Source organism: Gekko japonicus, unplaced genomic scaffold (assembly GCF_001447785.1).
Source record: "Gekko japonicus isolate JY-2015 unplaced genomic scaffold, Gekko_japonicus_V1.1 scaffold323, whole genome shotgun sequence".
Lineage (NCBI taxonomy): Eukaryota > Metazoa > Chordata > Lepidosauria > Squamata > Gekkonidae > Gekko > Gekko japonicus.
The window spans coordinates 6,470-20,749 of NW_015168661.1; the positions used below are offsets into that span (position 1 = coordinate 6,470).

A 14,280-nucleotide genomic window follows, 5' to 3' on the forward strand; every position below is an offset into this window, starting at 1 on the left:
GTGCCTATCCCTAGTTTATATTCATGTAGTATATATAGTCCGTGAACTACCATAAGATGGTTCATTGTTTTTGCTGCAACAGACTACAGTGTTGTTAACTTCTAAAAATATATATATCAAAAAATCATTCAATATTTGAATTGAACTTGTTTGGAATGCCTGTTCTACACCTCCTTTGTGATTTGCTCACAATTCAAAATAAGCAGCATTTTGAGCAGTATCACATCTGCACAGTGATGGCATTCAGCATGTTAGCTGGCAGGGTAGCCCCTGTTGGTGTACTTTTACAGTTTACTGGATTGCCTGTATTATGTGTGAACAGTTGGTGGCATTCATCAATCAAAGCAACCAAGACAATGATCTTTTTTGTACACTGAGATTTCTCCCTGTTGGATGTATTGGGCAAATGGATTGAGGAGGAAGGCAGCCATGGCAAAATCTTTGTAATCCAGATGCATCAAACTCTCATCTCACTGTTCAAGCAAATATCAGGAAAAGGATGAGAGAGAGATGGCAGCAATGCAGCAAGTATTCGGGAGCATGGTGGAGAAGGTTAGCTAGAAGTCTTCTTGCTCTTTGGGTTTTGCATACCCAGGAAATTTTTCATCTCGATTCTTATTCAAACGTACAATCCTCCTGTTCACATAGAATTGAGTATATAATGTGAACTGCTCACTGTTTGAATCAGCTCCAATTATCTTTTTCTTTATTGGCACCAGATATATTTCAGACAGTGGCTTGTATGCTACAAAATCTTCTAGTAGTGCAGAGTGAGACTTCCCTTCAAATTTTGTTTGTAGGGGGGGCAGCCAACCGTCATGGGCAGCATATGGTGGGAAAGGGGGCGATATGCACCCTTCAGGTAAGAGAAGTGTCCTTCTGTATCAGAAAAGTGACAGGTTCCAAGTCATTGCTTATAATGAACATTTAATAATCACAAAAACAAAGCATTTCAACAGAGTCAATAAAGACTATTCTAGGAAGGTGTAGTGAAACCAGCCACCAATCTTTAAGGACTCGTCTATCCTTGTTACTCTGCAGATTGGTCTAGGAATACTGGGGATGTAAACTTAGAATTCAGAAGTAGCACAACTGCAGTAACCATTCAGGGGAAAAATAATGTTTTATAATGTTAAACAATTGGACAGTGTCCTCCTAAATTGCAACAAATTTCACAGGCTGTAGCTTGATATGTGGAGAAACACACCAAAATGTGTGTTCAGCTATATAACTCTTGCCAATAAAGTTGGTTTTGTGAGTTGAAGACTGAAATCCTGTGAACACTTTTCATGTAGCATCTTCAGATGAAGAATTCTAGTTACAAATGTGAACCCATAAGCTAAAACAGTTTCTAAAAGTCAAGTAACGGCATAGTTTTTGATATGTAATAAAGAAAAGTATTATTTTTAGAGCAGATCTACATATCAAATAAAATATATCTTACAAACATAATTGGCAGCCCAGCAGGTACTTGACAAATTTCCTTTTAAAAAGTTTTATTTCAAAAACATCCACTGTATGGCTCCAGATTGCATTCATACACTGTTAATACCATAAATCGGGGGGGGGGGAACTAAGCACAGACCAGTGAAAATTGTTAAAAGTGCATTAAGAGAAATCATAGCCATAAAAACGGGGGGGAAACTATTTAGGGGAAACATTTTTAGAAATGTAACCAAGTGCCTGCTAAAATAAAATGGCCATAACTAGCTAGCCTAAGATTGAAACAGATGTCTAGAGAAAGTGTTCTGTAATGAAGGTGTTGCCAGTGGAAAATTCCTTGTCCTTGGCACTGTGAACTCAGAAATATTTTATGCATTTATTTCTTTAAAATATTCCTATCCAACTTTTCCTCCAGAGGGCCCTAGGGCTTATAAAAAGTCCAACAGTATCAATAGCAAGAGTAAAAAGAACAACTGCAATAACAATAAAAATTCTTTTACCAGACTATAACCATAGTTTCATTCACCTCCAGCAATTAATAATAACCATGGACATTGTTGGAAAGCCCCTCCAAACAAAACAGTTTTAAACATAAAGTTAATCAAAGAGGGCACACTCCTCACCTCCTCTGACAGGTCATTCCATACAATTGGTACCATAATTGTGAAGGCTCGGGCTGAGTAAGATCTTGTACTTCTAAGGTGGAGTGTCAACAAGAAGGAGCTGCTCCAAGGAACAAAACTGGTTCATGTGGGTTCATATAAGAGAGCAGTCCTTGGAATTCAGGCTGACCTCATTCATTGTCCATGTATTTCAAGGAAGAGGATGGCAGAGGAGCTTTTTAATAGAACTGAAGAAAGGTTCTCAGCTGTTGGACAATGCATGGCTGCTGAGATACTGCTTTAAAGAGTTGCAAGTTGTATGGGCCTGTTTTAGAGCAACTAAAATTTTGCTGCTGGAGAAGTACAACTTTAAACTGTAGACAGCAACAAACTGAAACTTTCCACAGAACAACAGGAACCTACCTTGTTATTTGTTTCTGGCATATTGTTGATCAAAATGGCCTTTAAAGGTTTGTGGTCTCATAAACTCATTAATTGTATTGAACAAAGTGGAAAGTAGTAATAAGCTGCTAGATGATTAGTCATTACACGAAGAATTCATGGAGGATGACATTCTTACAGCCAAGGTAATCTGTTTTTCTTCTCCTTGTTTACAGGAAACAGAAAACAGCCACTCAGTTACTGGGAAGGGGGAAATCCTCACAATAAATGAAAGCATCATGATAGGATCGTTCAGTTTATAGCCTGATATATTTGAGAAACCAAAATGCCATTTAACCAAAGATGTTATTTAATTTTTAATTGGATGGACTCAATGTGCTAAAAGTACCAAATGTTCTCACCACAAAACAAAAACAGCCTTTAGCTTTGCTTCCCTTTTTATTCTAGAGTTCAAGAGAATACATGTCCATGTTTCTCATATTAGGTAGAGATTTTGAGGATCAGGGCTTGTGTCTGATGTGAGGAAGCAGAACCAACTGAGACAAAGTGCAAAAGTCAATCAGTCTTAACCAAAAAGGGTACATGCGACAGATTGCAGATCCAGTTAGATCAGCAGCCCTTTTGTTGTTGTTCAGTCGCACAGTCGAGTCTGACTCTTTGCGACCCCATGGACCAGATCACGCCAGGCCTTCCTGTCTTCCACCGTCCTCTGAAGTTGGCTCAATTTCATGTTCATTGCATCTATGACACTATCTAACCATCTCATCCTTTGCCATCCCCGTCTTCTTTGACCTTCAATCTTTCCCAGCTTCAGGGTCTTCTCCAGTGAGTGCTCCCTTCTCATTTGGTGGCCAAAGTATTTGAGCTTCAGTTATCTGGCCTTCCAGGGAACAGTCAGGGTTGATTACTACAGAATATCTAACCTAGCAGTTTCTTGGACAATCAAAACTGAATAAGGATGTGGCCAGCCCAGAACTGCAGTAGTTGAAATTTAGTTAGGAGGAATCTTTAATGATCCAGCCAACCTTTGAAGATTCACCAATAGTCATATGTGGACTCATGCCAACCAACAGACCCAATAATGAAAGTTTTATATAATACTAACTCTGGTCCCCTCACACTTTCTATCAGTGATAGTGTGGTGTCACATCTGGGAAAACTCCAGAAGTGTCGTCATGCCTCTTCCGGGATCACTTCAGGGTATTCAGAATACAGCCATGGGTGTTTGGGCTAAGGCTGTCTCCAGCTTTAGCAAAAAACCAAACAAACCCTGAAGAACCTATACAAGGTTAGAGAGGCTGAGACTGTCTCTTCTGCCATCCACAAACAAACTCTCTGATGTCAGTCATTTTTCCATGCTTGATAAGGAAGGTCGGAGGCTGAACTAATTACTATTTAAGAAGGAAAATTGATTCATTGGGTGCTATGGGACTGTGGGTGGCAAACTTTACGGTGATCATGGGGTGTTACCAAATTTTGCTGTGGGGGAGAAATGGCACAATTTGTAGAGATGTTGCCTGATGACAAACAAGCCCTAACTAAAGTTCTGATATTAGAAGGGCAGAAACTAGGCAAGCAACAACTCAATGCATCCAGGCACACTGGTGACTGCAATAGTAGGGCTGTGGCCTCTGGTGTAGTTAGGAGGCATTCGTGGCTGTGATCGTCAGCCCTCCCAAAGGATACGAGAGCAAAAATAGATGACCACCTCTTTTAAAGTTGCAGTCTATTTAGTGAACAGACCGACATGGTCTTGAATTGTATCAGGAAGAACAAATTAATGGCCAAATCTTTGGACATAACACCCAGTCTTCCACTGGGCAGGTCTGGCAACCCTGTCTGGGAAGCTTACAATCTCAAATCTAAGACAAGAAGGGCAACAAAAGAAGGAAGTTAGATGCAGCATTAAACTGTGAAGACTGTGCCTCTTTCCAACTATATTGCTTAAGCAGCATTAAAAACATTTTGTTTCTCCTGAAGTTCCTTGATGTTTTGCAAAGCAAGACTTCAGAATGCAATTTAATGACAACTCTGCCTGGGGCTTAATTCTTGAAGTAGGGAGAATGTAAAGCATTCTCCATTATGGAAATGTTACATCAGTAGTGGTTTGAAAAGACATCCTATATTCTTTCTTTCTGTCTGTACATGCTGCTAGGCCTTGTAGTGCCGAACATTATTTTTGTGATCCTGAACAACTGAGTTAATGGTAGCATTTATTCGTTCAAAATATCTAGTGAACTTAAACAAGGGACCCAAATTAGGTAAAAATCTGTTCTTTGTCTAGAAAATGGTAGCAGTCGCCCTGAAGCAACTCTGGTTTACTTCTGACTGGTGCAACATATTTTTGTTGTAGACATATGATAAAAAATGATAAAATAATAAAAAACAAAATTACTACCACATCATGTTTAAGAAAAGCACAATATTTTACCTGCAGGTATGTTTTCATTACATATTTTAAGAGACAAGTGCACTTTAGCAGCCCAGTCATATTTATGGCAGCTTTTCAAGATATCAGCAGGTCTTTTTTGATTGTATGTTAAACTTCAAAGAACAAGAGCTCCCAGCCCCAAACTCCACAAATGCTCCAACACACACACACACACAGATCTTCTGGCAACATTGGTTCCACCATTCAGCACTTCATAAGGTGTTGCTCCACTTGGAGACAGGAGTGGCACATCACTCTTGATATTGCATACCTCCATTGCATGTGGATATTGTATGTGCACATTGGAGGACCACGCAAGGACTCTGTATAAGGACCCAAAATTTTTCCTTGGGTCTGAAACAAGCTAACAGTGTCACTTAACTGAAATCCTACACGGAGTGACTGGAATGCACAAAACTTAAGCATGCCTCCTGGGGTTTTTGAGGACTTCTGTGTGCTTCAGTCTCCCCTACCCCCAATAAATAGTTTCTGAAAATCAGTATACCTTCTAAAGTGTTCTTTGCCGTACTTTAAAGAACTGCTGTAAGAAGAGGCAAAGACTGGAGCACCCACATATAGGGACATAATGAACTATTTGTATTCTGGTCCCTTATCAATAGTGAATATTAAAGAAGAGAAGAAGATAAGGGTTTTATACCCCACTTTTCTCTACCCTACAGAGTCTCAAAGAGGTTTACAGTTACCTTTCCCTTCCTCTCCCCACAAGAATCACCTTGTGAGGTAGGTGGGACTGAGAGAGTTCTGGGTCAGCCAGCTGGCTGCACGTGGAGGAGGAGTGGGGAATCAAACCCAGTTCTCCAGATTAGAATACGCTGCTATTAACCACTACACCACACTGGCTCTTCATTGATATTTTCCTGAATAGCTTTTTTTAGGTATAAGGTGTTGTGGGGTTGAAATACTAGAAATTCCTAGCCATCAAAATCTAGTTAAAAGACTTGCATGTAATAAATGCCAAGACAGCAGTGGAGAAGAAACTGATCTCAGGAGACTGTAACTTCAGAGAAAGCACTAGTTCAGGTGTTCTCAGATTTTGTGTTTCGCTTTTGTGGTAGAGTCTCACTTTTTTTAGTTATGCATTTTGATCACATCATAAATGTTGGCCTCAGACATATCAGCACCCACATGCTTGCTTAGTGCTTGGAATCTACTTTAGTTTAAAAATGTTCCTCATGTTCTCACATTGACTGATTCTCAAGCATTCTGCATGCAGCAGAAGCTGTGTCCAAGTTCATTCCACTTCTTTCCTCTGCCGACAAACTGGTCACTCTTCCTTTGTCTCTAGACTTTCATACGAATCTGCCCCTCCTAGTCACATCGCAAGTCAATAGAGAACACGCTTGCTGAAGCAAGTTAAAACATTTGGAAGTCAGAGATATTTGAACAACGTAAATTACGTAATCACCATGGGTCAAAATAAGTTTTCTTTTGCTAATAGCTGTTTGCCATGAGTGAATGTTCCCAAGGATTAGGGCTCCTCCTCCCTTTCCTATGAAAATGAGCAAAAAAAATATATGCAGATTACTTTATAAGCATGGAGTCTGTTGAGCACTGAATGTCATGAATTCTTTTTCAGCTCAGAACCCCACAAAAAGTTATGTATGCAGGCTCCCTGTCCTTCACAATGAACTTTTAAATTCTTAAACTGTTGTTCAAAAATGCATTTGTAAATCAGAATAAAATCGACCTCCCAGTAGGACAGTGTTAGAATCTCCCCCCCCCCTAGCTGCTGAACTGAAGAGAAATGAGAGCTGTCCCTTGGCATCCCTTCCTCTTTGCTTATAATTTGTCACCTAAGGTCATATGTCGCCAGGCTGCCATATTTTCAGATGGCGTTTTAAAGAAAAAGGAACAAACTGATGTACTGATAACCAACAGAAATCTCTAATTCTGTCACCAAGTGCCTATGTCTGTTTTGTGCTTGTGAACTGTTAGTGTCACAAATTTAATACATTAAGATTTCTACGTTCAGAAGCTTTTACCTGCTCCCTTAAATAAATGATATTTTTCTTGTGTTATGTGTTATCCCATGTAAACACCCTTTCATTGCTGAAGTCTAGGTAAAAGGGATCCCCCTGGAATGATAAGGATGATGGTGGTTATAAAACCCATGGCCTGTATAAGTGAGAAAGGCTCAGATGGGTAGAGTTTGGATCACTACCTTTTCTTCAGAAGAGGAAGAGCTGCAACTGATGCACTTCTATTCTGAAACGTGCTCTAATTCTGTTAATGGAAGCTCTTATGTCACACATTAAAAGCCTGATTTTTTTTAAAAAAATCTTGGGTGGAATAAATTAGTGTTCTAGATGCAGCCTGTAGCAACTATTCTCACCTTAGCTACAGCCTAGGTTTTGTCCTTTTTTATTTAATATGAGCTTGCATGAAGGTCTTGTTCATTGTCATATGCAATATTTATATAGATTTGACATGCTTTATCAATAATAAATATTAGTAATAATAGTTAGGATGATTATTTGCAGTGAATTAATGTTAAATAGCAGCAATGGTGTTCATTTTGACTCATTGTTGAAATTCTCTCTCTTTCACACCCCAAACCAGTGTGATAAGTTTGTGATATAATTGTGTTCTTTTTCCTCAGATGGAAAGGTTGAGGTGACAAAGGAAGGTGTAAAGCTGTGTACCATGGGGCCTGGCAAGGTATTTGGGGAACTGGCCATCCTTTACAACTGCACCCGGACAGCCACCGTCAAAAGTAAGATCATACTGGAGTTCAGTCTTGAATTATTGTTGGCAAGTGTTGATATTTGGTTTGTATACACTTTGATTCCTTATTGGTTCCTTGAATTGCTCACAACTAAAAATGTTTTAAAGCAGTAGACATTTACAGATTTCATCCATTGTATAATTTCTAATAGTGTAGCATGGACAGTCTCTACAAAGTTATGCCATTTTTAGAGTTTTACAGCTACACTGTTTTGTAAATTCTGGTATTTGGCAGTTTTATGATAAACCTTTTTTCTTCTTCAGCCAAGAGCCTCCAAAGCTTCAGTAGTTGACTGGTAAAATTTCCTTTGCAAAACAGGACAAATGGAAATTTGTGCTACATCTACTATGGTTAATATGTGAGATAAAGGAGCTGGAAAGTAGAAGAGAGAGCATTATGGGAATAAAGGGATAGTTGCTCACTTATTATAATGTTCTTCATTTTCATATGCTCTCTGCTTCAGGGTACCTCAGGCAAAGAAACTGAATGGAACCATTAACATGTACAGCTAGCTGGTGCTATTATACCTATTCTTTCTCACACTACGTTCCTTCTCATTCTCATTTTTCCCCAAGATGTTGTTCGGTGTCTGAATTTAACAGCACCATTCTTTTTTCATTAAAGGGGGCAGTGGTGAGGTCAGGGCTATTGCTGTTCTGAATGGAGGCTTCTGGAAAGAGAAATGGGCAGTATTTATTAGTGCATGTTTTTTCATTTCTTTTTTCATGGGTGTTTAAAGCTGTTGGCAATTATGCGTCTTCTTTAGGCAGTTGCTTTGTGCATCATGCCATTTAGAATGCTAACAAGTGACTTCAGTGTAATTTCTCTTGCTCATTAATGCATAAATAAGTGAATGGCAAGCATGATTGTAATTAGCATTATATCCCTTCCAAAGTGCTCTGACAGGGGAGGTCACTTGTTAGAACTGAGAGGAATTTCAGCTAGATCTAGATAAACGCATTCAGCTCCTTGAGGTACAGAGAGCCATTTAAGGAAGATTATTGACTAATAAACTTAAATTATTAGTATTGTCTTTGAAACTCTCATTAGAACATCTGTTTATTGTTCTGTCTGTGAGATAAATTGGCTTACTTGTTGTAACTCTGGAAAGGCAGATGTTCTCAGGAATGGAAAAGAGTCTGAAAACATTGATCCTGTTGATCAGTCAGCTTTGAAAGTGAAAATCTGACTTTTACCTATTCTGATCCATTGAACCAGATGGTGTATGTACCTGGGCCTTCCTCTAGGAGGACTCTGCTCCAAATAAACTCTCCCCTCTCTCCACTTTATGGAGTACACACATCCCCTCCTCCCCCTTATTAGCTTTTTAAACATGAGCTAACGTTAATGTATCTCAGTTATGCTTGCATACTTCCCTTTAGGTGGTTCCTTCCAGTGAGCCTCTCCTGGAGCGTTTCCCTCCTCTCTTTGAGGTTCCTTCGCCAGGGTCTGTATCCAGTTCTGCCTCTCCTTCCATTTCCTGCTCTCTCACGTCTTCTGTGTTGATTCCGAGTTGTTTAAGCGGGGTGTTAGCCTCATCAGGGTTCCTTGCCATAAGCCTCTTCCCTTCTCGGAATATAATAATTGAGGATGGGTAACCCCAGGTAAATTTTACATTGTTTGCATGGAGTTTTTGGGCAAAGGGGCACATTAAGCTCTTTTTCTTAAGAGTTTCTTGGCAGGAATCCTGCCTCACCCAGATTTTCCTTCCTCTAAAACTCAGATCCTTCTTCTTTTTTAATTCTTTAAATATTTGTTGCTGAATTTTTTCTCTAGAAAACTTAATAATAACATCCCGGAGGGACCCATCCTTGCTCCTTCCTTGCAGGCGGTGTGCTCTCAATATCTTCTTGTTGAACCTTGATGCCATTAGTTTCCAACCACCCCTCAAGCGTTTCCTCCAAGTTCTTAGCAGTTATCTCTTCAGAGATTCCTGAAAGAATTAAGTTGGCCCTCCTATTTCTGTCTGAGAGATCATTAATCCGGCTTGTTAAAGAAGTAATCTTCTGTTTGTTTGCCAGAGCAAGTTTTTTTGGCAGAGTTAGCTGTTTGCTTTATGCCAGCTATCTCCTTCCCTATCTTAGCCACGTCTTCTCGTATCATCTTAATTTCTTCACTTATTTTGTCCTGAGAAGCTAGGACTGTATTTTGAAGAACAGCTATTTGTTCTGACAGTTCCTTAATATTTTTTGCCATCTCTGGTAATTTATTTAGGGCTTAATGAGCTAGCCTTTTGCAGCGTTGGGCGCTGCCTCTCGAAATAGCGATAAGTAGCAGTCTTACCGCTCAGCGTCTAAGCCTCCCTGCTGCTCCTGGCTTTCTTCCCTTCTTTTCTGCTAATTGTATGCCGAAGTTTGGCTGTTTACATTCCTTTGAGCTGTAAATTCCTTAGGTTAAGGGGGAGCTCGGAGTTCAGCGTCCAACCTAGTTAGTGCATGCGTGCCTCTGTCACAAAAAATCTTTTATGCTCTGTCAAGTAAGAGGGTCCCAACAACAGGCCAGTACAGAAGAACAATCAAAAGTAAATCCAGGAGCAGTAGGATAGATTTGACAGAAGTAGTTTGTGTTTAGCCATCTACTGGAGCACACTTGCCCACATATTAATAAACTTAGATGATGACGAGTTTATGCCTGTAGAAGTTTGTTGTATTACATTAGTAATTTTATCCATTATGAACTGGTCCCAGATTTTCTCATGCCATAGTGTTAGACTTGGAGGGGTGGGAGGCTTCCACTGAGTTGTGAGCCTAGCCATAGCAAGGAGAATAGCAGTGGTATCTTTTTGAGTATCTATCCCATCAGCGGCTTCTCTCAAATTAAGAAGTGATAATGCTGGACATAACAGAAATTATTGTGACGTGATGTCATTTATCTGATCAATCACTTCCCTCCAAAATTGCTTGATCACTGGGCATTCCCACCAGCAGTGAAGATAATTTCCAACATTGCCACAGTTTTTCCAACAGAGGGCACTGTGAAGAGGATTTCTCTTATTTAATCATTCTGGGGTATAGTACCATCTGGGGGTAAGTTTAAATAATTGTAACTGAAGGTTAAAACTTCTGGAGGTATTTATTGGTGATTTCCAGATGGATGTCCAATACTCTTCTTGTAGATCCATATTTAGATCTTTTTGCCATCTTTTTTTTGAATCCTAAAGGTTTCTTGTTATCAATGACTAGTAGAAGTCTATAAATCATGGGGAGTAAGCCTTTCTCAGAATCCGGGTAGGTTGCTAAAAGAGTTTCAAAATCCGACCTTGGTCTTTCAAAGGAGCCTGCCCTGGAGAGCGATTCCGCCATATTCTTCCATTGCAGATATTGAAACCAGGGGATACTATGTTCAAGAGATACTTTCTCTCTCATTTTGCCATTCTGAACTAAATCTATTGGGCAGGAGAGTCCTGCTGTAATTCAGTCTGTGAAGGCTTCTGTTTCCATACCCAGAGGGAACCATGGTTGGTTCATAAAGGTAATGAGTGGGGAAATACCAGATGCCAGATGCCTTTTTCTCAAGTTCCATATCTTCATTGCGGTCATTAGAAGAGGGTTATCACAAAGTTTTTGGGGCCTGATTCATGCTGGTATCCACACTATCTCTTGTAGATTAAGAGGTGTGATATATGTCTGCTCCATTCGCATCCAATGTGGTTGTGGGTTCAGGAGTAACATTTGAACTATGGTTGCCAGAATAGTTGCCTGATAATGTGTGGGTAACATTGGAAAGCCAATCCCACCCAGAAATGCAGTTCTATATAGGATACGATGGTCAATTCATGATTTCCCCCCCACCCATAAGAAAGATATTGGAGATTTATGCCATTTTTGAAGTTCCTTTTTGGGTATGGGGATCAGCAAGGCATGGGACAAAAACAAGAATCTAGGTAGGGCAAAGCATTTCACTAGATATATGTGATCCGGTAGTGACATCTTGAGCATATCCCCATCTTTAAGGTGTGATCGGATTATGTGGTATAGAAGATTGTAATTGACTTTGAAAAGGTTCTTTAGATCCAAAGCAATCTGAACCCCTAAATGTCTTCACATTTCCTTAATCCATTTGAAGGAAAATGTTGTGTTTCAGCTGATCCCTATTTTTAGTTGATAGGAGAATAGGATATATTTCTGATTTAGTGGGACTAATTTGAAGTCTTGAGATGGTCCCAAAGTTGTCAAGAGTCCTTTGAATATTTGGTAAGAGTCTCAGTGGGTCTGAGATATGTACTGTAAGATCATTCACATTTTATTTATTTATTTGCATTTTTACCCCGCCCTCCCTGCGAACGGGCTCAGGGCGGCTTACACAGGGGCATAAAGGTTAACTTTGTGTTCAGAGTCACCAATGCGAACCCCCGTGGACTCTTTGCTTTTCCGTAACTCTTCTGCTAATGGTTCAATCACTAGGGTGAAAAGTAAAGGTGAAAGAGGGCATCTTTGCCTTGTGCCTCTCGTTGGATGAAAAGTTGATGAGTGAGAGCCGTTAAGCCATACTTTAGAGTTAGGACATGAGTAGATCACTTTTAGAGCTCTTAGGAAATTATTGCCAAAGCCCATTTTCTTCAGAAGGGTAAGCATATAAGGTACTTCCACCCAATCAAAAGCCTTTGCAAAGTCTAAGGCTAATATCACCGTTTCCTCTTTTAAATCTTTACTGTGCATAATCACACTGAGTGTACATCATATGTTCAGTCAATTGTCTTGTAGGAATAAAACTAGTTTGATCTGGTTCAACGTATTTCTCAATGAAAGATTTAAGCCTGTTGGCCAATATAGAAGTAAAAATTTTTACATCATGATTGAGCAAGGCAATTGGATAGTACAATGCTGGGTCCGTAGGATCTTTCTGTTCTTTTGTGAGGTTATTACTGGATCTGACAGCAGCATTTGACACTGTCAACCATGATCTCTTGACAGACTACCTTTCCAACATAAGTGTGACATAGTCTTGAAATGGCTGGTATAATTTCTCCAAGATTGAGGACAAAGGGTAGGACTTGGGGGGATGGCCTCCCCATGACACCCACTAGAATGTGGGTCACCCAAGGGACAGTTCTCTCCCCATTGTTGTTTAACATCTACATGTGCCCCATTGCCCAGCTGATACAGAGTTTTGGGCTGGGTTGTCATCAATATGCTGATGACATCCAGCTATATCTGTTGATGAATGGCTGACCAGATACTGCCCCAGATATACTAGCAGTGGGATTGCAGGCTGTGGTGAGATGGTTGAAACAGAGCTGGATGAAATTAAATCCATTGAAGATGGAGGTCCTGTGGCTCGGTTGAGGGGATGCCAGTGTGGGAGGTCAGCTCCTGGCTCCTTGATGGTGTGCTGTTGATATCAACACCAGTGTTTTGGGATCCATCTCTCTGAATGGGTTTTAGATACCTGCTAGATGAGGAGCACTAGCACTCACTGACAAATACCTGATACTGGTCTTTCACTACCGGGGTCTTCTGGAAATCAACCACTTCAACACTCCATGCATGAAGATTTCTGCTCCTTTGTTTGATTTTGTTCTCCAATGAAATCACCAGTTCCTGAACAGGACCTGCAGACTGTCCTTATTCAACTCATGATCAAACCTTTTGAACCACTGACTACTTGCAATTTGCACCTCCTTACTTTTAAACCAGAATTTTTGTTGCCATGTGTTCATTAAGGAGGGCCAGTCAACTATGTGCTATTTGGTCTGATCCTCCCTAATAGCAATTCTGCAAAGCCAAAATGGTCCTCCATTTGGACATTTCCTTTCTGCTGAAAGTCACCAGCTCAGTCAGACCTTATGCTCCCTTATGCTTATTCCATCACCTTTCTTGGGTTCAGAATGAACCTTGCTCTTCTTCTCACCATATGACCACATAAAGGGTGCTTGTTAGGCTACATGAGCCCTAAGAAAGGACAGCACAGAGGTTCAGCCATGGCATCTCTCAGATCATCAAGTTGTGCTATAAGCTACCTCCTCAGCCACCTCTAGGGACAGTTTTAACTTACTCTGCCAGAGCTGTTACACTTTCAGTAGAGGGATCCTCCTTCCTGAGCTCTGCCAAGGTGCCAGCTGGGCCCAGCTTTCCACTTGCATGATGCAATATGTCCTAGACATCAGAGCCAGAGTAGACATGTGCTTTGGTCAAATTGTCTTCAGCTTCCTGTAGCACCTGTCTGCCTTCCAGGTAGGTCATATTGGTAGTCTATACTCCATTTTGTGTTGCACAGAAACCTGCAGAAAACAGACTGTTTATCTTGTCACTGTCATTCTTCAAGTAATGTCCGATTCCACATGCATTCGAATAAATCCACGGTTGATGAACAAAGTAGAATTTATTATAAAGCGATGATTAGATCAGGAACACAAGAGTTGTTAGTAATGACTACAGGTCGCATAGGGAAACATAATAAAGGAACTTGAACCAGGTTAGAGCCAATGAGCCCAATTCCCGCTGGCGGGAATGTAGATAAAACGAGCGCCCAATTCCTTGGGAACCCAACGGTTCTACAACATAAATACAAGTTCAGTTCTCAGGCATCAAATACATAATAAGCAGAGCAACACCATAACTCCTTCCCACCTCCAGCTGTGTGACCTTGAGCAGTTCCGCAGCATAGCAAGCAAAGACAGTAAACACCTACTCAGGAAGAACTGATGGGGGGGAATG

General features: G+C 40.4%; 1 protein-coding gene across 1 annotated transcript in view; it reads left to right on the top strand.

Annotated features, from left to right (window-relative positions):
- The first annotated feature begins 849 nt into the window (after window positions 1–849).
- PRKG1 (protein kinase, cGMP-dependent, type I) overlaps window positions 850–14,280 on the top strand; it is a 710,261-nt gene continuing 696,830 nt past the window's right edge. The window contains exons 1-2 of the mRNA XM_015415260.1: window positions 850–862; window positions 7,499–7,612. Of these exons, the coding sequence (XP_015270746.1) occupies window positions 850–862; window positions 7,499–7,612 (127 nt within the window). The remainder of the gene's footprint in view (window positions 863–7,498; window positions 7,613–14,280) is intronic.